Source organism: Nyctibius grandis, chromosome 9 (genome assembly GCF_013368605.1).
Source record: "Nyctibius grandis isolate bNycGra1 chromosome 9, bNycGra1.pri, whole genome shotgun sequence".
Classification (NCBI taxonomy): Eukaryota; Metazoa; Chordata; class Aves; order Nyctibiiformes; family Nyctibiidae; genus Nyctibius; species Nyctibius grandis.
In genome coordinates, this window is record NC_090666.1 from 11,327,600 (window position 1) to 11,354,292 (window position 26,693).

The following is a 26,693-nucleotide window of genomic DNA, read 5'->3' on the forward strand; positions in this document are numbered from 1 at the left end:
GCTTCTTGTGACTATGCTGTAGGCAATTATTTAAATGAGTCAGTGGATCTAAAGATTTGGGCAATCACAGCATGTATTAGACTTAAACAAGGCAAAAAGTGACTCTTCATTTGCCGGTTGATAGTTAATAAAGCCAAACCTGCAACAAGCATCTTAGTTCATAAGCCATACCTGAAAATTGTCTGGGGTTACAGCTACCTGAGTGAAATGATTTGTGATAATTGTTGAACACAATTGATAACCTTGATCCAGATTAAGTGAATGGCATTTGGGAATATTTTGTCCACAATCTGTGTTGTTTCTGAGTAAGCACCTGGAATATTTCAGTATAGCGTTTCACTGCTGGGACTGGTCTTGCTGTACATGACCTGATACTGACTGCAGGGAATGGTATCCTGGAACCCAGTGCCAGCCTTGTCTTTCATCCCATCATCCAAAGCAGCATCTTTTTTCTCAAAGACGTGTCAGACAAGACAGAAAAACACTGCTGAGCAGTGCTAAAATCTCATTTACTGCTAAACTGCAAATTAATATTCTCATTAGGAGAGTATTAAGTAAGAAAAAACTTCCATAATCTATTGTGACAATGACTTGAGAGTTAGGTAGAAGTGGTAGCTGAGGAGGAAATTTAACTAATATTGTCTCTTCTTCATGAGCAGCTTCATATGATTGATTGCTTCTTTTGGTATTGTCCAACTAATATTGACTGGTCAAAAGGACAAAGCTGCTAATTGGCGATGATCAGTAGTAATAGCAGACCATCAGGGTGCCCAAGACCACTTAGCTACAGCCTGCAGAAATCAAGCAGCCCTACATGCAAGGTCCTTCAATATAGAGGAATGGAGAACTTGCTATCTGGAAGTTTGCCGTTTCCAGTTGCATCTAACTAACCAGTTTGATTTTGGTACATCAACTTTTTGGTATATTGCTTTGGAGGTGTACAGTGCTATCAAAAGATAATTTCCCCTTCATTTCCAGTGCTTTGTAGTGCTCTATAAATTACTGATAGATTTAGTCTAGTTTTACTGGGCTGTTGACAGCCATTGAAAATACAAAGCTTCTCACAGCAGGATATTTAAGAATTATTTCTCTATACAGTCAATATTAATGTGAGGCCCAGCAAGATCCAGGAAACTCTGGACATGCTTTCTACTGTGAAAAACAGAGCTGTTAATGTTCAAGACTCCATGGACTTTGTTGAAATTGTAGTTGTCTATATTCTAGGATGCCCTTCTTTTCTTCCATCACCTTGACTAATGAAGTATGTCTAAGTATTTCCTGAACAGAGTTATGGAATTGCAGTAGAATGTACATTAGGAAAACTGATGGGTAAGTGGAAATAGCTGGTATTGAGGCTGGAGCTCCATGAACAGTATCTGCTTTGTGTGATTGTGACTGAATCTGTTTTGCAAAACTTCTGTGAGAGCAAGGAAAAGATTTATAGAAAACTGTGCCCATAAAGAGACTACTTGCAGCAACATCTGCAGTTGACTGGAACATGGCATGGAGACTGTCAGGGTGCCTAGTTAGAATCTAGGGGAACCTTGTGACTACTGCAAATACTTTTGACTACAGATTTCTATTAGTACACAGTAAGTTTTTTAATAGAAGTTGTGGGGGGATTATATAGGGTTTGTGAAAATTAAGATATTTACCATTCATTTTTTGCAAGCAATGTTTGGGTACTTACTCCATATGTGGGCACTAAGGGCTGAATGTAGCCCTCTATAGAGGCAGCACATAAGTTCCTTGTCACACAATGGGAGAAGGAATCTTCCCCAACCGGTCTAGATCAGTAGTATATCTGCTCTGAAGCTGCACCCTGCAAAGGCTGAAAATCCTTTATCAGACTGTGCAACATTAACATCTAGTAAAGAATGGAAAATATTGAAATACATCCCCTTTCCAATTGAAATTCCCTTCAGATTGCACTGAAGTTTGACCTTGTAAATGAATAACCTGAGACCTTGAACCTCAGATAATTTGTTCCATCCTGTCTGGATCTCCTGTTACCTTCTCTGACTCTGTTCCTTGATGAAAAGTCTTCAGGTTGCTCTGGGCATATGTATGAAGTTGTGCTTTATTCATATGTTAGTAGGAGAACATACCAAGGGAAGAAATACCAGGGGTAAATGACTGCCAGCTGAAAGGAGTGTTCTTATTACTATCATTATTCCTAGCTAGATAATTTGTGACAAACCGCAAAGAGCTGAGTGCACTGAGGAGGGCACGTGTATGAGGGCAGTATGCCATGGTAGTAAGCAGGCTGGCTATTAGCATAGATCTCCAAACACACTTTCTGAGCTAACTGTGACAAGCAGTACTTATGCTGTTAAAAGAACCATCTGCATTCTTGTCTGTGCGCTCCGCAAACACTAGACGTTGTACCCAGATTAGTTCATAGACTCAGGAGAAGTTGTCTCTATAAAATGTAGTAATACAGATGCACAAGTAATGTAGAAAGGAAACTAGCGACAATCTATATAATTTCCTGAGCATGACTTGGACTTGTTCCAGCTTCTCACCTTTTCAGGATAAGGCTACACAGGTAGCACTGGTTGGGGGGCAGTTGAACCAGAGGTGAGTGAGGGCTGAGGAACATGGTCTGACTCCTACCGACCAAGACATGCTGACAGTGCTGTTGACAAGGCAGCTTTCCTGGAGATGTGGCAGGCCCAGCTGCTGGTGCTACCCCTCCCTGAAAAGGTAGTTGTTGGTGAGACTTGATTCAGAACAAGCAGCTTGTGCAAGGAACAGCATGCTTTGTTTTGGAAAGGCTTGTGTTAGTAAGGAAAGTGTTTACCTACCTAGGCAGCTGTTTGAGAGCTTCCTTAACAGAAGGCTCACTGAAAAAGATGGCTCCATTTTGCTTAAAAGGCCATGTCTTGTATAATTGATGCAGACTAGCTCAGTGCTTGATAGCCTAAGGGTCCTCAACCTTTCACCACCAGAGAATTAGGGAATGTTTCTCGGGCCTTTCAGGGAATGCTGCTAACAGGGAATTACCATAATGATCAAACATCTGGGATTCTAATTTGAAAGCCTTGATGTTTAATTAATATTCCAAACCCCTAGTCACCAGATAATCTGTCTTTGTTCAACTCAGCCCAGTGATAAAGAGACCATTCTGTCCTGTGCTTTTTTCAACACATGGCGGTGATGGCTGCTGCTATTTGCAATTGTGGTAGTTGTAGCAAATAGACAGTAAAGACGCTCAGATGAGTCTGAGAAGTTGTTTCATTAGAGAAAATGTTTGCTAAATAGATTTTAAAGTCTGGAAGTTACTGACCTACTGAGAAAACTGTAAGAAACACACAACTTGTTGGGAAAGATTTAAATATCATTTAAGATCCTTTGTGATGAAGTCTTAGAACACAGAGAAATTGTAACACAATGATTTAATATTTAAAAAATACAATGTTTATTCCTTATGCCTACAACGTTTATTCCTTCATGCTTATTTTGTTCTATAAAAATGTTCTAACGATTTACTAATCAAGTTGGTCAGTGGTTGGCAAGCTCGGGTACTCTTAAGAGTAAAAGGGTGTGGACTAGTAATCATGCTTGCCATCTGTTCAGTAGACATCATTGTAAATAAAGTTACAGGGATAAATAAGTATCATTATCTTCACTTTACAATTAAGCAAAAAGACACCCAGACAGCTTAGGACACTCACCTCAGGTGGTATAATAACATGAGGGAATGCAGCATACAGACCAAGGGTCCAGCTGCCAGTCCAATGGGCCCATCACTGAAGCATGCTAACATTGTTCAGCTCCAGGGTGATAAAACAGCAGTGTTACTTGTGGTTCCCATTTTATGCTTATGTAACTCTTCTGAAGAATTAACTGTTAAAGGACCTGAAAAAAGGTTTCATTATTTGTATGGAAAGTGATGAGTGACAAACCTTGTCCTCCACACCTTTTGGCAGTGCACTGTGCTGCATGGCTCAAAGGTATGTGTCTGGGATGACTGACTGCATCAGGATGGGATGAAAAATCATGTGAGGCTGAACGAGGTTCTCGCACTGTCCTGTGCTTAATTTTGATAGTAAAAATATGAAAAAATGACAACTATTGCATCTTTGGAGTAGAGATCAGCTTTTTTTTTTTTTCTTTTCCCCTCATGGGCAGGAATATGAATAACAAATGTCTCTTCTGAAAGACCTCTGCATGGTACCTGCAGGCCCCCCTCGGGCACTTTTAGTCCTGCATACTTCCAGTCACAATAACCACAGGGTTCAGTTCCATTTTGTCTGAAAGATTTTCTCTGCAGACTCACTAATAAGAAGAGAGGAGCAGCTGCTGAGATGTGAAAATCTAAGAGTGATGATCTGATAGCATGTTAATGTGATTTAGCAGCCGCTAGAAAGGGCAGGCAGTGGGAGGACATGTGTGACAGTTGCAGAAACCGACTGACAGTTTGGCACATGAAATCTACCCTAATGGGCTGTTTTAATCTGTTGGAGAAAAATAAATTCAGGGGGCTAAAGGAGTCCCATCTAGGACCAGCAACAGTGATTTTAATTGCAGTGCTGAAATGTTTAGGTCATAAGCAGTTTTTGAACTAATCCAGAAAAGTGTTAAGAACCGTGGGAAAAGGAGAGTTTTTCACCATGGTCTGAGGGAGTGCAATGAATGGGTTGGGCTAAGAGTAGCAAGAAACATTTTGTATTGGCAGTACCTCCTAAATCACAGACTACGGAATAACTGAACCTGGTAGTGGAACCTGTTATGTATATCCCTGGAGTATACACTAGAGAGCTGGCCTGCCTCTGCACATGGCAAACTACATGACTTAAAACACATTTTCCCTCTAGTAGGCTCAGAGCAGCATGTTCCTCCCTTCGCCAGTCCCAAAAGTCCCAGCATTCAAGCCCCTGTGCTTACAGCTAAACAGCAAAAGGGAAGTAAAAGGCAAAGGTAGCCACCCTAGGAAACCATAAACTCACAACTTATTTTTAACCAAATCTTTTAGTAAAGTAGCCTTCGCTATGTTCTCTATGTGACGTAATGCTGTGACATCAAGTGCCACTGGATTACGTGGTTTGCAGTGGTTTTATGTACTCCTATATCTGTGACGAAATTTGTGTGAGGAGTTGGAAGTGGAAGGAATCACTGTCAAAATAACTCTGGGTTACTGCAATGTATTCTTGGGTTTGAAAGTGGCAGGTTGGTTGGGAAAGATCACGGTTGTTTGGGAACACTTGGACATGTCTTTAAACTTACTTGGGAGTCCCAGAGGCACCAGGATCAGTCCTCTTGTTTTCTGCAAAGTTTTGATGCTTATTGCTGGCCTCTTCCTCTTCTCTTTAAAATGGCTGATGTCGGAACATGTCTTTTAGAAAGGTGCAGTTCCTTCCCATGTTGTCCTGGTTTTGCTCTTTTGTCACTGCTTTGTGGAGTTTTCTTTTCCAGTAAAAAAGAAAGCAGACAAGCCTAGAAATCAAAATTTGTGGTGGTATACACAGGGAGTCCATAACATCCAGCAGCATTCTTCATTACAGATTCCTCACATAATTTAATTCTTAGTGAAGATATACAGCTTTCCTCTCTAATTCAGCAGTTTGCTAATTCTAAATACTTCAACGTCATTATGTCTTTCTGTAAGGGTATTATACTGTCGCTTATTTTCAACACAGTCAATGAAAATAACAATGTGATTCAGCAGACATTTGCTTTACTGGGACTTAGCGCTATGGCAGTCACTGCCATTAGCTGATTCGAGGTGTTCTGCTTACACGTGGCTTTTGTGTTTTTCCTCTCCACTCTTGTTAAGTCGGTACATGCTCAAGTGGTGCAGTTGCTGGAGTCAGAAAGGTATCTTATAAGCCCTGTACTGTGCAGGTGATAGTAGTTGAATGCTCTGTTTCTTATTACAAAAAGGCCAGGAAAAGAAAGTTAATGGACATATACAGAAGAGAAAGTACCAAAATGTAGAAAAGCTTCCTCACCACTTAGTAGACCATGTCCTGAAAGTGTTACTGCATACATAGGCAGTAATGTAGCTGAGTGGGTGGAAATAGGTGTTTGTAGTTGATCATGCAGACTCAGCAGAGCTTCTGCAGTAGCAGAGCAGCGATACTTTGGAGACCACAGAGTGAGTCCTACAGCACGGTGCTAGAGATTGAGTTGGGCGACAGTTTTAGTGTTTCGGAGACAGTTTAGTCCTTCGTTGGGCTGACAGGAATTCAGTGCTCCCATTCACTCCAGCAAACAATTAAAAAAAAACCTTAAAGAACTCGCTTCAATTTTCAGAGACTTATGAAGCCAGGAAAAAAGGTGACTTAATGAAAAAGGAGTAGTATCTGTTGAAAAGGGGAGAGGAAAGAAGTCACCTTCACCAGTTAACACATTTTCTGTAGATGCAATATTACTAAGTTACAAGAATTCTTCAACTGTTCTGAAATTTGGCTATTGCCTTACGACTCATGCCAGTTTTCCAAACAAAACAATGCATTACAATTATTTTGCCAACAGCCCAGCCTAAACACAATGGAAGAAAGATACCACTGCTACCATGTTTACGTATCAAATGCCATTGTTGCTTCTCATGAAGGACAGTGATTTAAGGCAGGAGTTCAGAAACGACACAGAAGTACAGAAGAGAGGGATAAGATTGAGTCACCCCTAACAGACCAGTTAGGAGAAGCCATTTGTTTTACAGGTGAACTCACACAAATTTTGCTGAATAACCCTTGGGTTCTTGTAAAGAAAACAATACCAAACAGTCGAACATATGTAAACAGGCCTGGCTCCAGGCACTTCTACCAAGTTAAAACAGAGAGAGCAAAACCAGTAGCAACAATAACACACACCCTGAGTTCACTGCACTGTACAGCACACTTCTGTGTGCCTTTATCTGCATGGGTATGATAATCCTTATCCAGTGCCTAACTACCCGCCCCCGCTCCAAAAAAAAAAAAAAAAGAGGGGAGTTTTCTAGAGGGCCAAGAAGGTTGTTTAATCTTATTAATCTATTTACACTTATTAAATATTGTCAGTGTTGCAAATGCCAAGTTACATTGCTGATTTAACATACCCCATTCCCATCTCCAGCTGGACATGGCAATGAGTGCCTACAGGGTGAAGGAACTTGCTCTGCCCAGCAGCCCAGTGCAGGGTGAGGGGCAGCAGCCTTGCTTGCTGCTCTCAGAGGGTCCTGGCACTTTGTGGCTGGCTGGAGGCAGAGGCTCTGCTGCAGTATTTATTACAGTTCTTCCTGTCCAGCACTGGGGCTCAAACATCGTTCCAGCTCTGCTTCTCTTATACTAGTGCTATTAACTTAGCAATGCCTTGCTTGAATTTTAGTTATTCTGTTACTGTCCAGTCTTAGCCTCTTTTAAAGCCTGCTAAATATTTCTGTTTCCTCAGAGTGATAGGACAGCAGAAATTATAGAAAATGCTGATTATGATATACAATATAAAGGTCCTATATCAGATAAAGTACAATTATTAGCTGTTACAGAAAGCAGAAATCTGTATTTTTCCAGCACATACAGCATGTTCCACAAGTGGCTGACATACCATAAGAATCCAGTATTTTTCATCTTTTTGGCAGTGGATTTCATAGGGCTTGAAGCCGAGTGGAGCAAAGCAAGTCATAACATAGACTCAGGCATCCAGCAGATGAGAGTCTTAGTACCAAGAAAAAGGATTGGGGGTCTTAATGAAAGTTGTGGTATCATCACAGAGGATTTTGTACTTGAGGCTTCTCAGTCTCAGTCACAACTACCAGCCAGTCCTCCTAGTTGCCCTGAAAAAAATTCCTCCCAAGTGGACAAGATACTTTTCTTCAAGGTTATTTAACTGAGAGTGGCTTTGAAATTTTGTCACCATGGAATGGTAATCACAGATATGATTATCAGCATTAACAGACTTATGTTTAGCAATAGTTTTAACTCCATAGATTTTAAAATTCCACAGTATTTTTCAAACAGGTCATATTTTTCTCACATATTCTTTTCTACTGACCTCTGGAATAAATAGTATTGCACCAGTTTAAATGCAATAGGTATGACATTTAACTAGTATGTTATCAGGTGTAACTTGGTGCAGGGATGCTCCAATTCAAAGCTACATCCATCAGATGTGCATAGACCTGAGTTAGAGTTGGGCTGTGTTTTAGACAACCTTAAACGGACATGCTTGAGATCATCACAAGGGCAGTCATAGAAAAAAGAGACCAGCTTGACAGAAGTTAAGAGCAGTCCGTCAGCATTGTTCTGATTAAACTGTTAATCTTCATTTGCCAGTTAAAGTTTGGTAGGGAGTGAAGGAAAGCCATTTTATGTTTAGATGTTAGCTTTATGAACTACAAAATAATAGTAGGGTTTGCCTATGTGGGTATTCTGAGACTTCTAATAGAATAAAGTGGTCAGCCACCCAGTTACACTGAGAGAAATATGAATTCTAGTTAGCAGTGTCCTAAAACACCATTCTGTAAGAAAAATGCTGTCTGTTCTTACCAGCTTTCAGGTTAAAAAAGCCACCTTTTGTAGTGTGAGCTAAGTTAATATTACAGTTTTATGTGTGATTATAGTTCAGCTTTGCTTTCCTCAACTTACTGATGCATCTGAACAGCATCTGAAATATTTCATCTTGGAATTTCCTTGGCTTTTTTATAAAGTTAGGGAAAAATGTTTGTAGCTCTGCCATATGGAGGCAAATATGGCATGTAAATCAGTTTCTTGGGAGAAAAGCCATAGATAGGTAGATTATACCATGAGTGACAGATGCTTTTATTAACATATCTGGATTGAACATCAGATTGATTCAAGTTGCATATACATATTTCTTAATGTCTTTAGCTCAACCACTTCTTTGTAAGAGCTGCATTGAAGTCTGTAGAAAAAGAGTACCTGTCCAAGTTTCAGAAGATTTGGAGTCCAAAACAACCAGGTCTCTAAAGTTTGTAAAAAAAACTGGCTTAACAATTTAGAAATTGATTTTTTTAAAGTATGACAGGAAGAATAAGAACTGACAAAAGAAGGAAATTATTTAACTATTCCATACTTCTGCACATCAGTTCAGGTTTGGAGGTGTCCCTTTCCATCATTTCACAGGCCAAATTGTACTTCAGGGGGAACTTTCTTTGGATTCAGAAAAGTGAGGTGATGAAGATGCCAAATGCTGACTGTAGTAGAAATGTGTTTACAGACTGGGCTATCTTTCAGTTGTCATATGCAATCACTTTTGGTCTGGATTTGGACTGAACGTGCACAACCAGAGTTTCTGGGAACTGCCAGTTGAACTCAATAAATATCTCAGTGCTTGATTTCCTTCCTTAATATGTGCACAGCCAAGTTATAAATTTTATGCAATATCACGCAGCTATTTTCTGGAAGTGTTCAAACTGCAATGCTTTCACTTTTTAAATTGATAGTATTTTGTGTCTTCTATAGTAGTATACAGATACTAAAATCTGAATTTACAAAACAGAGATTCTAATAGCAAGAGAAACAGACCCTCCATGAAGATGGTACAGTATTTTTTTATCAGACTTTTCACCCTCCATCACAAGTTTTCCATTCTCTGTTTTTTCATCTTCTAGTTCCTCCTGGTATCACCTCTCTGTGCTGCTCTGTTCTGTCTCCTTTTACTCTGGGCCATTTCATTTATACTGTTCTCCAAGTCTCTGCAATAGAGAAAGGAATAGAGCCTTCTACAAACATTATTTTCTCCTGTAGCTGCTGTCCCCTGGAGCACAATTTCCCCCGTATTTCTTCCTTCCCATCCTATATGTGTCACTTGGTGTAATGGCAGCAGTACTGGATTGCATGTGTGTAACGTTCTGTAACTTGTTCCAGCTGAAGGTCTATATTAGCTGACATTTTGGACTTTTCCAGGCTGACAGGCGAATTTCCTTCAGGGCTTCCCTTCAGTTCTGATGGCTCCCCGATCCCCACCAAGGTGCTCCCCTCCGTGCCCTTTCTCTGTTGCAGAACTGATGAGCTCTGCTCCTCCTAGTCCTGTGGTGGTAAACACCACTGGAGGGGGATGTGCCTGCAGCATGGGGTCCTCCTGCTCCCATCCTTCAGCTTACAGTGTGTCTGATAATGCTTCTTGCTCTGTACTATGGCCAAAAAAAGAAGGTACAAATTAGACGTCAAACCAGAAAGTGGACCACTATGGTTCAGTTGCAATAGTGTAAAAAGGGGCAGAATCTGACCCGTATTAAACACACCAGTGCACATGTCGTCTTGCAGAAAGTCGATGTTCCCATGTGCAGCTCTATCAGTCACTACTCTGAAATCAAACAGTTTTGGCATATCTTATCTAATTCACATATTTTGTTCCCTCTTTGTAGAAGAACTTGTGAAAAATGTTGGTGAACAGGAAAAAGACCAAAGCAGAAATTCCACAGATGCACAGTTACAGGAAGAGACAACAAGGATACAAAATGAGAGTAGTCAGGGAAGCGGTGGTACAACCTCTCCTCCCAGACCCATCGTCCCACAAGTAGTTTCTTTCGACACTCCTCTGAGTGATGAATCCAACTCAGAAAAATGCACTAACTCTGATCCGAACCAGAAAGACCTCACCGATGCCCAGCAAGAAACACAGAATACAGACTCACTGAATGGTAATATTTCATCACAGAGCACCAGTCAATCTAATGAAGCTGTCCAGGGTGAAGCCGCAGCAGTGTCTGGTATCTCCCTATCAAACATCGACAATAATGTGAAATGTTGAAACAAGGTGTCACCAGCGTAAGACAGTTTCTTCAGGCATGTGTAGAAACAGTAGTGTCCTGAAACCATTAAATAAAAGCAGCTTGATATAAACAAATCCCATCTTCTTGATATTAGTTATTTGGTATCTAGTAGAAATTTTTTTACATGAAATACTAAGACCTTTAGTTGAACTGGAAGAATTATTTTAAAGTAATTTAAAGATGCGTATTTGCAATTAAGTAGTTTGTTATTGGAGAAAGACGTAAACTTTCAAAACAGAACTATCTAACTTTTTCTCTTCAAATAGGTAATTATTCTTATGCTATTAAAATGCACCCCCTTTAGTTTAGGCAGCTAATATGATTATTATTTTGTAAACCACATCCTTTGTACTAAATGTAATGTGAATTTTAGAGTTAACTTTGAGTAGATGGAATTTGCTAACTGGAGTAGGCATGGGACTGTGTCATTCTCTTTAAGCAGAAAGCTCAGTCTCCTGACTGTAGTTTGCAGGACAAGCAGAGCAGGCAGAAAATCCCTATAAGGTCAGAATGTTTTTTTTAGAATGTAAGTAATTTATCACAGGCTGACTATGATTTATTTATCTGATGATTGTAAGACAGTATCAAGGGCAAGATATCCAAACAACGGCAATAGATATTATCAAAGTAAGAGAAAGACACTGTGCATTTTCATTTTATTTTGTGAATTTGCTTATTGTTAGAATAAGCTTTGAGGTATTAGGGTAATAAGAATAATCAAGGCATATAATGACAGTTCTTTTCCTCACTTCTCATTAAAACGCTAAACTCATTAGTGCATTTATGACAGTGAGCCTTGCGATATTGTGCCAGAAGTATGGCATTGTCTGAGCAGCAACATTGAAGTGCTTATAAGGCTTAGCTTAGATATAAGTATATGACTTGGCATATTTCTCAAAAATGCTTTTTATGGAGAACTCCCACTTATTTTAGAGTTCCGCATTCCAGCACTCCATGCTTTTATTGTTGGCAGTTTTTTTCCTTCAGAAATAACAGATGGTTAATTTAGGGTCCTAAATCAAAATATTTACATTAAAATTAATTTCACAGCATTTGAAGTTGTCTAATAATTGACATTTTTGTCTTTTGACGTATATTTTTCGCACCAATATTTGTATTAAAGCCCAAGTGGAAATTTAAGTGCCTTAGAAAAGTTTCCCATCTCCTGGATGAGAAACACAGTAAGAAAATCTGTATCTTTTATCTTTCAAACTATGCAGAAGGCAGTTGTGGTGTAGCTGTCCTTGGGGGATCTTTAGATGGCTGACCAACAAAAATGCTGTTGGAGAGGTCAGATACAACTCAGCACGCAGTTAGTGCACTCTTGCATTGTCAGTCTTTACATTCCACCTTTCCTATGAGAAGAGAGATTTCTTACTTTAGAAAAAGATAATTCTAAAAGCTTTGAGAAGACTGAGAGGGGATCTTATCAACACTTACAAATACCTTAGGGATGGGTGTCAAGAAGAGGGGACCAGACTCTTCTCAGTGGTGCCCAGTGACAGGACAAGGGACAATGGGCACAAGCTGAAACATGGGAAGTTCCATCTGAATATGAGGAGGAACTTCTTTACTTTTGAGGGTGGCAGAGCACTGGAACAGGCTGCCCAGGGAGGTTGTGGAGTCTCCTTCTCTGGAGATATTCAAAACCCGCCTGGACACAACCCTGTGCAACATGCTGTAGGTGAACCTGCTTTGGCAGCGGGTTGGACTAGATGATCTAGGGTATGACCTACAAGGAACGGCTGAGGGAGCTGGGGTTGTTTAGCCTGGAGAAAAGGAGGCTCAGAGGTGACTTTATTGCAGTCTACAACTACCTGAAGGGAGGTTGTAGTGGAGTGGGAGTCGGCCTCTTCTCCCAGGCAACTAGTGATAGGACAAGAGGACATAGCCTCAAGCTTCGCCAGGGGAGGTTCAGGTTGGACATTAGGAAGAATTTCTTTTCAGAAAGGGTTATTAGACATTGGAATGGGCTGCCCAGGGAGGTGGTGGAGTCACCATCTCTGGATGTGTTTAAGAAAAGACTGGACATGGCACTCAGTGCCATGGTCTAGTTGACATGGTGGTGTCAGGACAATGGGTGGACTCGATGATCCCAGAGGTCTCTTCCAACCTGGCTGGTTCTGTGATCTCCAGAGGTCCCTTCCAACCCTTAACCATTCTGTGATTCTGTAATTTCATTCATTTTCTAAGGCAGGGAATTTTCTACAGAATGCCTTGTATTTTAACACTTCAAACTGCAAAATTTACAAAAAGGGTAAGAAGTGGTTGAGTTTGTAATAGTGTATTTCGAAAGGCAAACATGATCTGGAAGCTGTTTTTTTCTTGAAGACGGTAAAAAAGATTTAATAATATGAATTCCACCAATCCAAGGATGTTCCTTCACTAGAGATGGCAATATTCAAAAAGAGTTCAGATAAATAATTAAATAGAAATATGAGATTGATTTAATTATTTTGTGGAAATAAATAGTATTGATAAGGTCCTGAAATAAAAGCCAGAGCTCATGTGAGGACATTGCTCAGCTCTTGCATCACTAAAGAGGCAGCGGTACTTAAACCACGGACTAATAACAAGTCATGGAAAAAGAGGAGATATAGCAGGAGACATAACTACATCAAGTGATTAATCACACGGTAAGAGAAGCAGCAAATTATTTTTAAGGCAGCTCCAGAGGCTGAGTGATGAGCCAATACTCCCTTATTGACATTCTCCAACTTACGTCTGAGCCATTGTAGGTTTTGCAGCACACAGCTCAGTTGCTGCTGACTTCCATGGGAAGTTTTGGTATAGAAATGAAGGTTTCTCTTCTGAAAGTAAACATCTGTGCCTAAAAATCTTAAACTGCTGTATAAAGATCTTTGGAAATGAAATGGAACTGAAAGGGTTTTTCTCCAAACCCTCCTTTACTGCAAGCTGTGCCTTTTCCTGCTGGTGGCAGCGTGTAAAAAGCAGAGGCTACTGCTCATGCCAGTGATCGAACACATGCTCAGCCATTGTAAAATTCTGCTCTGAACAGGTCTTCAAATTAGTTTGAAAACTGTTCATCTGATATGGTTTGTGAACAAATGTAGTCATCAATTCTTGCTGTTGTCATGGGAAATTATATTGTCACAGGAAATGATATTGTCAAAATGGTGTTGTCATGGGAAATTCAGAGAATTTATGTGTTCCCAGTTCTTTGGATCTTGCATTCTAGAATAGTAACTTTTCACCTATTTAGACCTGTGAATCCTTAAAGTTTTTCCAATGGAAATGTGCATCCCTGGTCAGCCAACTTAAGCCTACAGAAAGATAAGTTTGCATTTCTTTTAGTCTCATGGACCTTTCATGAATGCCCTCATAAGTAATTTATAGTCACTCAAGTCTGAAAATCACAAGATGAAGCTGGATTGATGATTTGCACTATCACAATTTTTTAGTAGAGTGCTACTATGCATAGAATAAGGATATTGGTTAGGTATTTTTAAATCATCTGATATTTGAAGGCATTTTTAGTTGTCATTTTATGTGACACTTCTATTCACTGTGGTGTGTTGAATTTACTCTCATCCATCTCCTTCAGTGATTATTTGTGTTCATTTTCCAGCACAGATAAATACCCAGGTAAATGGAGAGTTTGATGGATGTTTTGCCTGGTTTCTGTAGCATATTAATGTCAGAGTCCAATGCTCTCTGACCAGGTTCTTTTAGATATTCCACGCATGAAGGGTATAATGTTTAATATCAAATTTACCTATTTGAAGATAGCTGATGTTACATGGGATTTCTGATTTAGCAGAGTGATACAAAACATACTGAAAGCACACTACAATGGAAGTTACACTTAGCAAAATAGAGCAATTGCAATACACTGCTCACTCACAATGCTGATGTGATCCCCATTACTTGTCTCTTGAATATGCTCACCATCACGATGCTGAGTGTCCTCAGTCACCAGTAAGGCATACATGGGTTGAAACCAGCTCAAGCCTATTGCTCTCTTCAGAATTCTTTTACTAGTTGTTTAATTTTTATACTCTGTGTTGTGCTGAGCCAGGTATTCCTCCATGCTGGCCTGGCTAACTCAGGGAGACAGTCACACTCTTCTAATGAACTCAGGCAGAAACATCTACGCAGCTGGTTGATCGCCTCAACTTTGATATAGTCAGTGGATCCACTCAACTGGCATAGGTGCTTACTGAAAAGAAAGGCCACCCTCCGCTCCCCTTTGTGGTGAGATTGTCAGTTTGCTTTGCAACAGCTCTGGTCAGTCACCCCTTGCATTATCTCCTGAACTTGATGGGCACATCCCCCTTGCCCATCTCCACCGAGCCGCCTTCTGTTGTAGGGGTTTATTGGTCAGTCACAATATCAATTACATTCTGGTTTTATGTTATTAAATTGTTTGATTTATACTTTAAATTTAATAACGTTTAATTCTTGCATTTTCTCTATTTTCCCAAAATTGAAATCTGTCATAAAAAATATTTTGAGTATTTATGGTCTTTTGAAATGATTTACAGAGGGACTATGTCATCATAATCTTAAAACTTTATTTCCTAAGGACAGAAGATCAGCCATGTTACTATTCAGTGAGAAATCTGACTATATATTACGTAAATACTGTAATCTTTTAAGTCGACACTGGCTCTTTCACAGAACTTTATGCTTCTAATAAACCTCAGAGGAGACCTAGTATTAATTTCTTGACTATGTCATAGATGATACAAATAAATAACATATATGGTGGGCTTTTTCTGTGCCTGTCAGTTAAACAAGTATGCTGCAGGTATTTACATCACTGTAATGCGTAGGGGCTGGGGCAGCAGACTTTCTACAAACATATAGTGAGATTCAGGTCCTGGCTCTTTCAGACGAAATGAATTAATACTGGGTTTCAGCAGCAGCAGCTTTAAGTACCTCTGCAGAGATTGTGCCTCAATGTTAAAGCTGACTGAAAAGACAATGCAGGCATTTAGTATTGAAAGAGTCTGCAATATTCAGTAGCAAAGGGAAAACTCAGGTTAAAATGTTTCATATTTCTCTTTCACGGTGAAATGATTTAGTACCATTCTAAATGGAGGGAATTGCATTAAACTGTCATTGTCTGAACGTAGACACTTAATATTAGTGTTTTTGCAAGAGTTTTCATTGCTGCAGTGTGTGTAGAAGCCTCATACCTAGAAATAGCACAGCAGTCTTTGCACTCTCCCCTCCTTTTTCTCTGTATGAGCGATGCTTGAGATGGTCAAGAGTGAGTGTGTTGTGTATGGTGCAGTAGCGCTTGGCACAGAAGGGACATATAGCACAGGTAGCATCCCCACTTTTCACTTTTGCACCTCTGTTGATGGCCAGTGGATCTAGACAGGAGTCTCTTTTAACCAAGGTCAGACAGTTTCAGTGGAATGTCACCAAGCAAACAGAAGGTAGCATAGACATGGCCTTACATTTTTTTTCCCCTGCTTCCCAAATTAGAGTTATTTGATTATTCTAAGAAGCACTATACATCTATCAGGACATTATTAGCACTTGCCGTGCTAGATTTTTCTACCTCTGTACTTTCTGTACTGCGGATGGGGGGTAGAAGGCTAAAGCAGTGTCCAGTGTGCTTGCTGACTCTGGGGGCGGAGAAGTAAGCACCTACGGGCGCCGGGGCTGGGAGGATGAGACAGAAAGGAAGAAGAAGAGCAACATAGTTATTCAGATTGAAATTTCACGTTAGATGTCATTGTTCTGTCTTTACAAAAAGCAGAAAACTCAGTTTGGTTTTCTGTGAGTAAGCGATTGATTTATAACAGAGGTGGGGAATAGGGGATGATCTGTCTGCACTCCTGGGAACTGTCACTCAGTGTTTGGGTGTATTATGATGAGGGGGTTCCCCATTAAAAACTGAAAAAAGGGACTGTTTTCCTGTCCTTCTATCACATCTCTTTCTAGGTGTAGCTTGTGTAGACTATCACGTTTTATCAACAGGAGTAGCTCTGCCCTGTGTCCTGGTCAGTGCGGAGGTAGAACCGGAGGGTCGCTGTTACAACAACTCCACTTGTGACTCAGTGTCATTTTTCTCCACAATACCTTTGTCACTTGCATTTAATTGAATGTTACAAGATTAAGTGGAACTATTATAAGGTGATTTTTTTTTTAAGTGATGATTTTCGTTTTCTCCTGAGTGATTTATTAATTAGAACATTAATTTAAAAAACTGCTTATGTTTAATTAAACAACTCCATGTTTCAATGATTTATAAATGCTAATTGGCACACTTTTAACTTTTCAGTCATGATGATAGCCACATTAATCCTTAATATCAAAATGTAAAGGAGATAATAAATCTGTGATAAAACAGGTTATCAGTAACTTCACTCCACATGACAGTAGAGGACTACCCAGTCACATCGAGTTATACAAAGCATTCAACGTCGTCAGCAGTCAGTAACTGAAAGCCTCCGGAGGATAACCAGGTTAAATAGCAGCGGACAGATCCACATCAACAACATGCCGGTTTGATTTATGGTAATGCAAGTGGCATGTATGCCATGGAAATGCTAGTGACCATCCAGTGCCGCGGTGGCCCTGTGGTGCCCAGCTGAGCGTGGAACCCTTTGCAGCCACGCACAGCGGGCGCAGTTCGCTGGGGTGCCTGGTTCGTTCGCATTCCTTGTGCGCACGGCGTGGCTAAACAGAGCACCAGTAAATCGGGATCCTGGTACTACGGGAGGGCATCCGTGTTCATGCTTGGCATGAGGATGGAGGGAAGGTTATTAAAGAGCATTATTATATTATCTTACATTAAAAGAGCAAATGATGTGTTTATAAAAGGGATAGGGATTATACGATAACAGCCGTTAGCAACCATTCAGAGGGTAGAGTTTATAATGTACAAAAATTGATGCATTGACATGAAGAAACTTATGTACAGTTTAGAAGTCAATGTTTAGTTTTTATGAAAATTAAACATACAAAGTTTTTGTTTTAAGACCCCCACAAACCACTCGTATCCCACTCCTAAAACCCTGCTAGCCGCTCTACGTCAAGTATAAAACTTAAATATTTACGTCAATAGATTTTACTTTCATAACCCTCCCCACCCCATTATTTTTTTTATGGATAATAATAAAAGTTTTGCTAAATCCCTCCAAAAACAACTGCAGGCGGAAAGATCTGGAGAAGTTCTTGTTTTAATTCATGTTAGTCCAATTTTGACAGTTCAAAATCCTTTAGAGAACTGGTTGGCTATATTCCACCCACACAAAATTTATGTAAAATAAGGGGGACGGGGAAGAATGCTGCTTGGGGGAATATGGCCCATCCGCCAGTGGCCACATTACAGAGTGGGCAGCACCCACTCTGCCACAATTCATGGCAATGAAACAAGGGTAAAATCAGTAGCAATCCTCACTTGTTTACAGTGAAGCCATGGTGAATTCATAGCTATTAATTTTCTTCTCTCCTCATTCTCAGTTCTCCTGAGCTCCCTTTCCTCTCTTCCCTTTCTCTTTTCTAAACTGCGAGCCACCTCTTCAACTTCAACTTGCTGTCTTTCAGTTTTTGTTTCAGGTCACACATCATCTGCTTTCCCTTTCAGCTGCTTGTACCTTTGTTTTCTGTCTTTCAAAAATCTTTCCCTGCCTATATATTTATTTTTATGACTCTTCTCCTTCTCCCAGCTCATCTTCTCCACTTTTGAGACTTCTGTGCTTTTCCTTTTTCACATTTTCAGCATTATTAATCTCTGGAGAGATCACACAATCAACTGGTTAAAACTGTGAAGTTACTGTATAGTTGGTAAATAACACTGTGAGTTTGTTACACACTCCCCATGCCTACTAGGTCTAATCAGTTCATAATTTCCTCAGCTGTACTTATTCAAAATTACTGAAGGAATAGTTTAAACAACAGCTTAATATTATGATTGGTGGTTTGAAATTAATGTTGTATCACTTAGTTTGAAAGCTACTCGTGTCACTCAGTGTCATTGCTCCTATCTGATTGAATTAATTGAATTCTTAGAACTTGACATTGGCATCTTTCATTATCTGAGAGAAGCTTACTCCCAATTTGAGTGCCCACATTAAAGAGAAATTAAACAGCACTTCTCTGCAAAGGGTGAATTTTGACTTTCAGTAAGTTGGAAGATAAAATAAACCAAAACCAAATCCACTTTATTAACACTTAGTCATGTAAATGTCATCATATTTTTATTTCATGATGTGATCTATTGCTTTCATTCTATCTTTTGCCTTATGGATAAACCATAATGATTAGTTAATTCAATCCTATGCTTACTCTGATGAGAAAGCAATTAAAGAAGGCAGTGCCTGAAACCTCATTTTAACCTTAAAAAAGTCAGGGGGGAAAAGTTCCTGTCTGTCTAGAGCTGTACAGATTCTCTTAACTTGGTTAACTTCCTCACTCAGGTTCCCAGTCACATTTGTTTATCTTCCAGGTGAGCCTAAACACTGTAAGAAGCCAGAAGATATAGTAAAAGCCACTGAGCAAAAAGAAGCACTGATACAGAACTAGATTTTCAGTTTCTTAAAAGCTTCTGACATTTCAGGCAGGACAGGTAATTTTGTCATTTCTTTCTTATAATGGGGAGAGTTTTATGCCATAAACACTCACTTATTGCTATTATTATCCTCTTTGTTCTATTCCAGTTGTGATTTTATTACAAATTTTTTATCTTCTATGTTTTTTTAAAAGCCATTCAATATAAAGAAGGGGAAAAACCAGTATTTTTACATCTCTGAATCCTTAATGTCAGACTAAATGGTCATTCAATAAAACATCCTCAATTCATGTATATTAAATACTGGAAGTAATAGTATTAGAAATCTATTGCTTATGAATTTTCATTTGACCTCTGTTGCAGGAGAAAAGAACATCTCTAGCTGTTCCTACGCCGTGCTCTCAGAGCCTGTTGTCTGTCAACTTGTTCTTGGATCATCCTGTTTCTGTGGAGAGTGATTGGACAAAATGATCAAAAGTGTAAAACGTAAAACCCTGAGCTGGTAACTCAAGGCACTGAACAACTCGCAAGATTTCAGTTGTATTTGTTGTTGCTATTTTCTCTTCTATTCAGCTTTCTTAAACTAGCCAAAATACTTTTTTCAGCCAAAGTTGGACCTCGCATTATTGCATCACTGACACCAGACATTTCCAGTTAACCATGAGACATGTGAAAACATGACATTTATCATCTGCCCAGGATTGCTGTTACATGTCACTGCTACTGACATCCAATGGAAATGGAAAGCCAAAATGGAACATTGTTATAGATACTTGTTCATGCAACCATGCTGCATGCAGCATTAAAGTCCTGCTTGTTAGCTTCCTTAAAATATCTGGAAATAAAAATATGAAGGCTGTGCACGGAAGTTACAGAGTTACGCTGACCAGCCTGCATGGATAATGATTCTTCCCCACTGCAGTGGCTGTCATATGGAGAGAACTGGTGTTTAGTAAATCAGTATTTGAAATATCTCTTTAAAATTAATTAAATAGCATCCAGTATTAAAGATTAAAACATTCTCAGTCCTATAGTATTTTGGAAGACATCAGCAATGGTGTCAGCCCTACCATGAAGCTGGTGCTTATTGTTTTGTAGGGTGCAAGAGACAGCTACAGGAACACATGAAAATTACTTTGATTCAGCTAAAGATTGTGTTGCCTCTCAGAACTGGAAGGTGACGCTGAGGCCTTATATCACAGTTTGTCTCAAATGCAAAGGTGACAACATGGATCCTGCAAAATCCTTGCTAACATTTGTTTCATTAAAAGAAAACACCAGACCACCTTTCCCCGAGGGGCAGCAAAAACTGAGCACGCAGGCAGTTACCTCTGCAAAAAGCCTCAGAATGAGCCCTCCAGCCCGAACTGTGCCCAGAAGGAGACTCCATTTTCATCTCTGCTTCCCATGAGCTGCACGTGACCTCTCCTGGCTTGCCCAGGCATCCCACGCACTGCAGCCAACCTCATTTCCCTCTGCTGGAACCTGCCAGGAAACTTCCATGCTCCTCTTCGCGTTGTAGGCGCTTGGGTCGCTGCACTCCCAGTTCTCCTTTTTTGGACCCTGTGGTTATTACCTCACTGACCAAAAAGTCTTCACAATCAGCCATGGTCCGCTCTGAAGAGGACTCGTGGGGGCAGTGGCACTCCCCTCTATGCAGGGGCTGACGGACAATTGAGACCTGTGTGCTATTCATCTTCTGCTTCAGGGATCTAAGCAGAGCTCAGCAGGCATCAGGCTCAGCCTCAACAAGGGCATCCTTTGTCTCGATTGAAGAAGGATCGTAAAACAGTCACCCTAGACTGAGGGCCCCTTACACATCCATACCTGTTGACTGTCTCTTTTCTGACAGTGGAGCAATTGAAATTGAGCTGGGAACACTGCGAGCTCCGAGCCCTGGGACGAGGGCATGCCAAAAGGTGGAATTCCTGTCATTGAGTATGTAAGCCATACACACGCTATGCATAAGTAGCGTGCATAGTTTTAACTTAAGAAATGTTTGTGCATATAGGATGTAAAAAGTGCATTTAAATTGTTTTGTGCATCTGGTCCAGCGCCTGTATTTAGCATGGACAATTTTCTGTACAGTGCAGTTAACGAATGAAACGTTAACAAATGAAATTGTATCATATATGTTATAACGCAATCGATATTTTTTGCTAAGAGTTAAGAATTTATATATTGTCTGCTAGCATTTGAGCAAATCATTAGTAGCCTATCCACTCCATGAACCTTTGCATCCTATTTGGGAATGTTGAACTCTATTTTTTTTTCCTTTATAATAACATGTAAACCATCTTATGGTTTCTTACTGTCATTATGAGAAGAGAAGAAACATAATGGTCATATGAGACTTTTTTTAAATTTTAAATTGCCATATGCAATGGCAGTGGAAAATCTTCTTGTTTAAGATCTGAGAACTTGGGACCTTATTTCAGGTATGTTGAGCAACTGCAGTTCCCACCAAATTTGAAAAGAACAAAAGATGATTGATATCTTTAAAAACTAGACCAGTTAGGTGTTTGTTTGTTACAGAGCGTTCTTCGACATCGTAGTTTATGGTTCATTGAGACTGAAAGCCTGGAGCGATCAGAATTTAATGTTTTTATTGTATTTTCAATTTCAGACTTTTACCGTAGTTGAACTTGACTTTTTTTTTCTGTGTCTCTGTCCCATCATGATTTATATACTCTGCAAGAATTTTCTCCTGGAAATACAAGCAGAAATTTGAACAGATTCTGCAGAGTGCTCAGAGCATCCTGTGGGGCTCACAGTGTCCTATTGTTATAGCCAGCACCAAGATCTCCCACTGCAGAAACTGGAAGGAGCTCCTGATCTAACAGGAGGCACTCAGTGCCTGCAGAACTCATTCATTAATATAGAAATGTGATTTGTGTATAAATAATCCTATTTGTTCATTTGTATGCAGTTTTAACCACTGTGGTAGACGTTGCTGAAATACAAGAAGAAGAGTCCTCAGTTTTTGTTTAATGCCAGCTGATTCTCTTTCTTTCTTCCTTTATTCTTAGCAAGATTTTACCTGGACATGACCCAAAGCCTAGTGTGTTGTTTGGATGAGGAGAAACTTGCTTTGGTGAAGACCGATATAGCCAACACATGTTAGTTAAGGCTTTGACCTCAGGTGAAATTCATATTTGGATGGCAGAGAGGCTTGAGAGGGCCTCTCCCTGAACACTAATTTCTCTCCAAAACCTGTAAGGCTGCGCTACCAAAACACTGCTTGGGGCCATAAGAAATGGTGTTTGTATATGCATCTCTCCTACAGCATTATGGGCATGTACCCCTGCATTGAGCACACTGTAGCTATAGATTAGCCCTCAAGAGTTTTATTTTGTATTTTTATCTTGAGATATCTGACAGATACATTATGTAATATTGTTATGGGTTATGATCTAGCCAGTATTTTTTTATTTAATTTTCAACAAGGCCATCTACAACTGTGTGTTTTTAGTCTGCTGTATTTATCCGTATTTCCTATGATGATATTTCCAAATAAATTTCATTTGAGGGCAAGGGTTGTGAAGCTCCTGAGTGTTAGTTACAAATTTGCTTTACCGAAGTGTTTGCTCATTTACGTATGGTTGTCTTTGACAAGTGACAGAGCATAAATGGTTGTTTCCAACCCTTACACCTACTTGTGACTCCACGCTTTTTCCATAACTGTGCTGGTTTGCCGTACAAGCTCACTCGCATCCTCATAGCACTCTTGAAAACAATTTCTTTAAGTGAGTCTTGCGGCCTTAGCCTGTACTGCTAAAATAGCCCTCCCATGAAGAAAACTATAACCAATGGAACACTTTTTTATCCCAGAAAATTCTTATGGTGGGTTGGTATTGATGGAGTCACTGGGACTGTTCATGTTAGCAACAATTCTTCAGGAAGGGTGGTATGACTTTCAGGGGCACCTCCATGGCATGGTGTAAATTTAATCAGCCTAGTTCAGTGGAGCAGGGAGTAAACCAAGCCCCCTCTGACTCAATTGGAAATGAATGGAAAGAATCCCATTGACCTAGATGTGTATCAAATCCTGACAAGGTACATGACGGAAATAAATCGAGACAACTCTTTATATCACATTCTTTGCAGTTCCTTTTACCCAGGTGCTCTCCCAGCTACATGCACAAAAGACCTTCTTCTGTTGTGTAGATGCCAGAAGTCAAACAAGCCGGTACTGTGACCAAAATAACTTCAAATTAACAAATAAATCAAGATTCCCAGTGGTAAGTGTCTGAAATGTATATTGTTAACAGACTATAGGGTTATTACGTGAGAAAGAGGAAAATGTAAGTATGACTAACATTCTTCAACAGCAACTTAAAGAGATTTAAATTTACAGTAGTTTAGCAGACAAAGATTTGTCTGAGAGGGGAGTGCATCCACTTTTAAATCATTCTTTGAAAAATCACATCCTTGAAAACTGTTATGGAGAAATGAGTGGAAAAGGCATTAGATACTATGAGGAAAAGAAAGTGTCCTCTGTCAAACACACTATGCAAACATTTAGGTTACTTCCCTGGGATCATTTTACTTTCCTGGTCATTTAATTATTTAATGGGTCTCCAGAGACCCCTTTTCCTTGTCCCAGGACAAACATTCAGAAGTTTGATAAAACTGTGACTAAGTAGTCCCCTGGGAACAAAGAAGCAATTCATAACCACAAAGTTATAACTGTGAAAAATCTCTTACAAAAACTGGGATTTTAACTGTTTTGGGCTGAACTTTACTGCAAAATACTTCTCTTGTGCTTAGGCAAGTCCTTTGCTTATAGCCCTTTTGTGGAGAACTGTAGATAACTTTCCATTAGCTGAGCTTGGATAGATAATATCTTAACCAAATATGCTTTTCTGACAAATTACATAATATATGAACTTTAAAGCTGATGAGTTTTATGCATTTGTAACATCCTGCATAGATCATTATTACAAACCTGAAGTAATATAAAATTATACATAAATAAGGTGGTCAAAATCAAAATGGTAGGAACAAGCTGGGCCTTGAGCTGGAACACGGTTAAGCAGAATAAATGTTTTCTCACTTTTGTTTGGACTGTAGTTATAAAGCTATCCCATTGTCAAGTAGGGCCTGCTGCTGATGCACTCACAAGCAACACTCCTGAACCTGCAAGGAGGACTTTCATTAGAGTAAGACTTTGGGACTTGTATCATAATACGATGAACAAACATCAAATAACATGAAAGTACTTGCTATTTATTTGTATAAAGCCTGATATGATTGCCTTCATCCAAATCCAATGAGCCAAAGGGTCAAATTCACCTGTGATGCAATTCCATGAAAGCCAAGAGAGACAGTGTCATTATACCAGGAATTAATTTGATAATTGCATAGTACTTGGTTGTCTCTTGCTTACTCTGTATTCAGCTGGTTTAATGATTGTTTTCTGCAGCGGAGTGTACTCTAAGGGTCTAATGACTCTGTACAAAGCGCTACTCAACTTTAAGCCATCTTAAATTCTTTTATTGAAATTGTGCTTCCTTTTCATTGAGACCTCTCTCCTTTGAGAGAGAACTGTGTTTTTCTTGCCAGTCAGAAATGAACGTTCAGCTTTATTGTTTGGGATACTCCACTAGTTCACAACTGGAATGAATGGCAGCATATTTGTGTCAAGCATTATGATATGATGCATGATGCATCTTTATTTTAGCATTTCTGTCCAAGAAGGACCCCTCTTCTGTTAGGCAGAAGGTGGTTTGGGGTAGGTCAGAACTGTGACTGCAGCCAGAGTAGTTCTGGGGGACATGTGTGTGTTCTCAAGTAAATAATAGGTACAGGAGCAGGGCTACAGAGTTGTTATTTCCAGTAAATTAGAGAATAAAAATGGCATGAGCAATTTAAATATTATTTATAATTGACCTTCATGTCTGTTTTTAATATTCAATCTGCTGAGTGTTTAAAGAAGCAATTAAAAGTCCCATATAATGTTAAAACCCTTGATAAATGTAATAAACAAATGACATATTCAAAAGAGAGAATCTATGTCCCATTAGGAGAGAAAAAGAAAGATGAGAGCAACATATGGCAGTATAATTAGCATGATTAGGGAAGCACATCAACAGAATGTATGCTGCAGGGAAAATGTAATAAGAAACCAACACACTTCCTCACTGCCTGGAAAACTGCAAATATCGCTCTCTGAAAAGGGGAAGATGCAGAAAGGCTCCCTGACATTTAAAGCTGTAACTTGTGTTCTTCTGTCATTATTCAAGATGCACACAGCCATCTGCAAAGCATTTATTTTTTGCAGAGTTCACATTGTCCCATTGCTTTGATTAATAAAGAGCAATATTACACCTCAGCTGCTTTTCAGAAAGATGCTATTTTGGAACCTAATTAATACTCATTCCACAGTTAGCTTGAGGTGTTCGTTAGTGCCAGATACTGAGTTCTTATTTGTTTCTCATTATGTGGAGAGTATTGCTTCTCAATGCCAACGTTTTTGTTTTGCATTTTGGAAGAACCTTTTGACACCCCTGCTTCCCACAGCCCTCCCTTCGGAAGAGCTAATAACACCTGTCATCATTATTTTAACATGCCTGCTACGTCTGTTGAAGACAATGTGGGCTATTTACATAGATAGACTATCCTGATGCAGAGCAAATATTCCTGCCATTTTCTGAACAGTTGGGCCAGAGAAAAGCAAAATTTGGAAACTGGGCAATGCAATTGAAATCTCAGCTTACCACTAAGGGTCAGTATATACTAAGCAAATGAATCATTACAAAATTGAAGCTGAGTATGTTTGGCCTAGCAGTAGTACAAAATATCCTTTCTACCCTAAAAAGCCCAGATTATTTAATAAACAAAACAAACCAAAAAACCCCTCAGACAAAGCTATGGCAGAAATAGAGACATTGAACTTGTAGAAACTCCATCACTAACTTTGCTGTAACGAGATAGTAGTGTCTTACCAAGTGGCCTGAGGTTTAGTAGAGGGTGCACAAATATCTTGCTTGAGATTTGCCCGAAGTGCTGCTCTCCTCACTGGAGGGTAAAGGAGAGAATACAGCAAAGCGTAGGAGACATTTAGCATCCACTTTGTTGCCAAGTATAATGCTCTGTATGAAACGGTCAAATGTAATTGCACATGTCAGGAGCAAACAGAACAACTGAAACTCTTACTGCAGCTCACCATTGCACTCAGCTACTAAAGAAAAAAAAAGAAAAACAATAAAAAAGAAAAAGAGAACAGCCGTGGGCCTGAGCACCAATGTGGATGCCATAGGAGAGGAAGAAGGGGAGCTTTAGGGACAGCATGTTTTAAATATGCCCTTATGTTGTACCTTAAGGGCTAGGGGATAAATGACGCCTTATGTACTGCAGGAATAAGGTCCCTCATAAAAAACCCTGTGTCTCAATCTGTAAGAGAAAGAAAATGAAGGGGGCACCCTGCACTGAGTAGGGATATTTCATTGTACGGTGCCAGCTGCTAGGCTTGTACCAAAGCAG

General features: G+C 39.6%; 1 protein-coding gene across 3 annotated transcripts in view; it reads left to right on the forward strand.

Moving 5' to 3' along the window:
• PDE1A (phosphodiesterase 1A) overlaps positions 1-22,742 on the forward strand; it is a 103,449-nt gene extending 80,707 nt beyond the window's left edge. Inside the window, exons 14-16 of one of the 3 annotated variants that reach the window (XM_068407230.1) lie at positions 10,310-10,585; positions 19,146-19,265; positions 19,572-22,742. In XM_068407230.1, coding sequence (XP_068263331.1) covers positions 10,310-10,585; positions 19,146-19,222 — 353 coding nt within the window. In that variant the 3' untranslated portion in view covers positions 19,223-19,265; positions 19,572-22,742. Of the gene's footprint in view, positions 1-10,309; positions 10,768-19,145; positions 19,266-19,571 lie in introns of those variants that run through there. The other 2 variants (XM_068407228.1, XM_068407229.1) reach the window with 2 other exon arrangements.
• Positions 22,743-26,693: the final 3,951 nt, after the last annotated feature.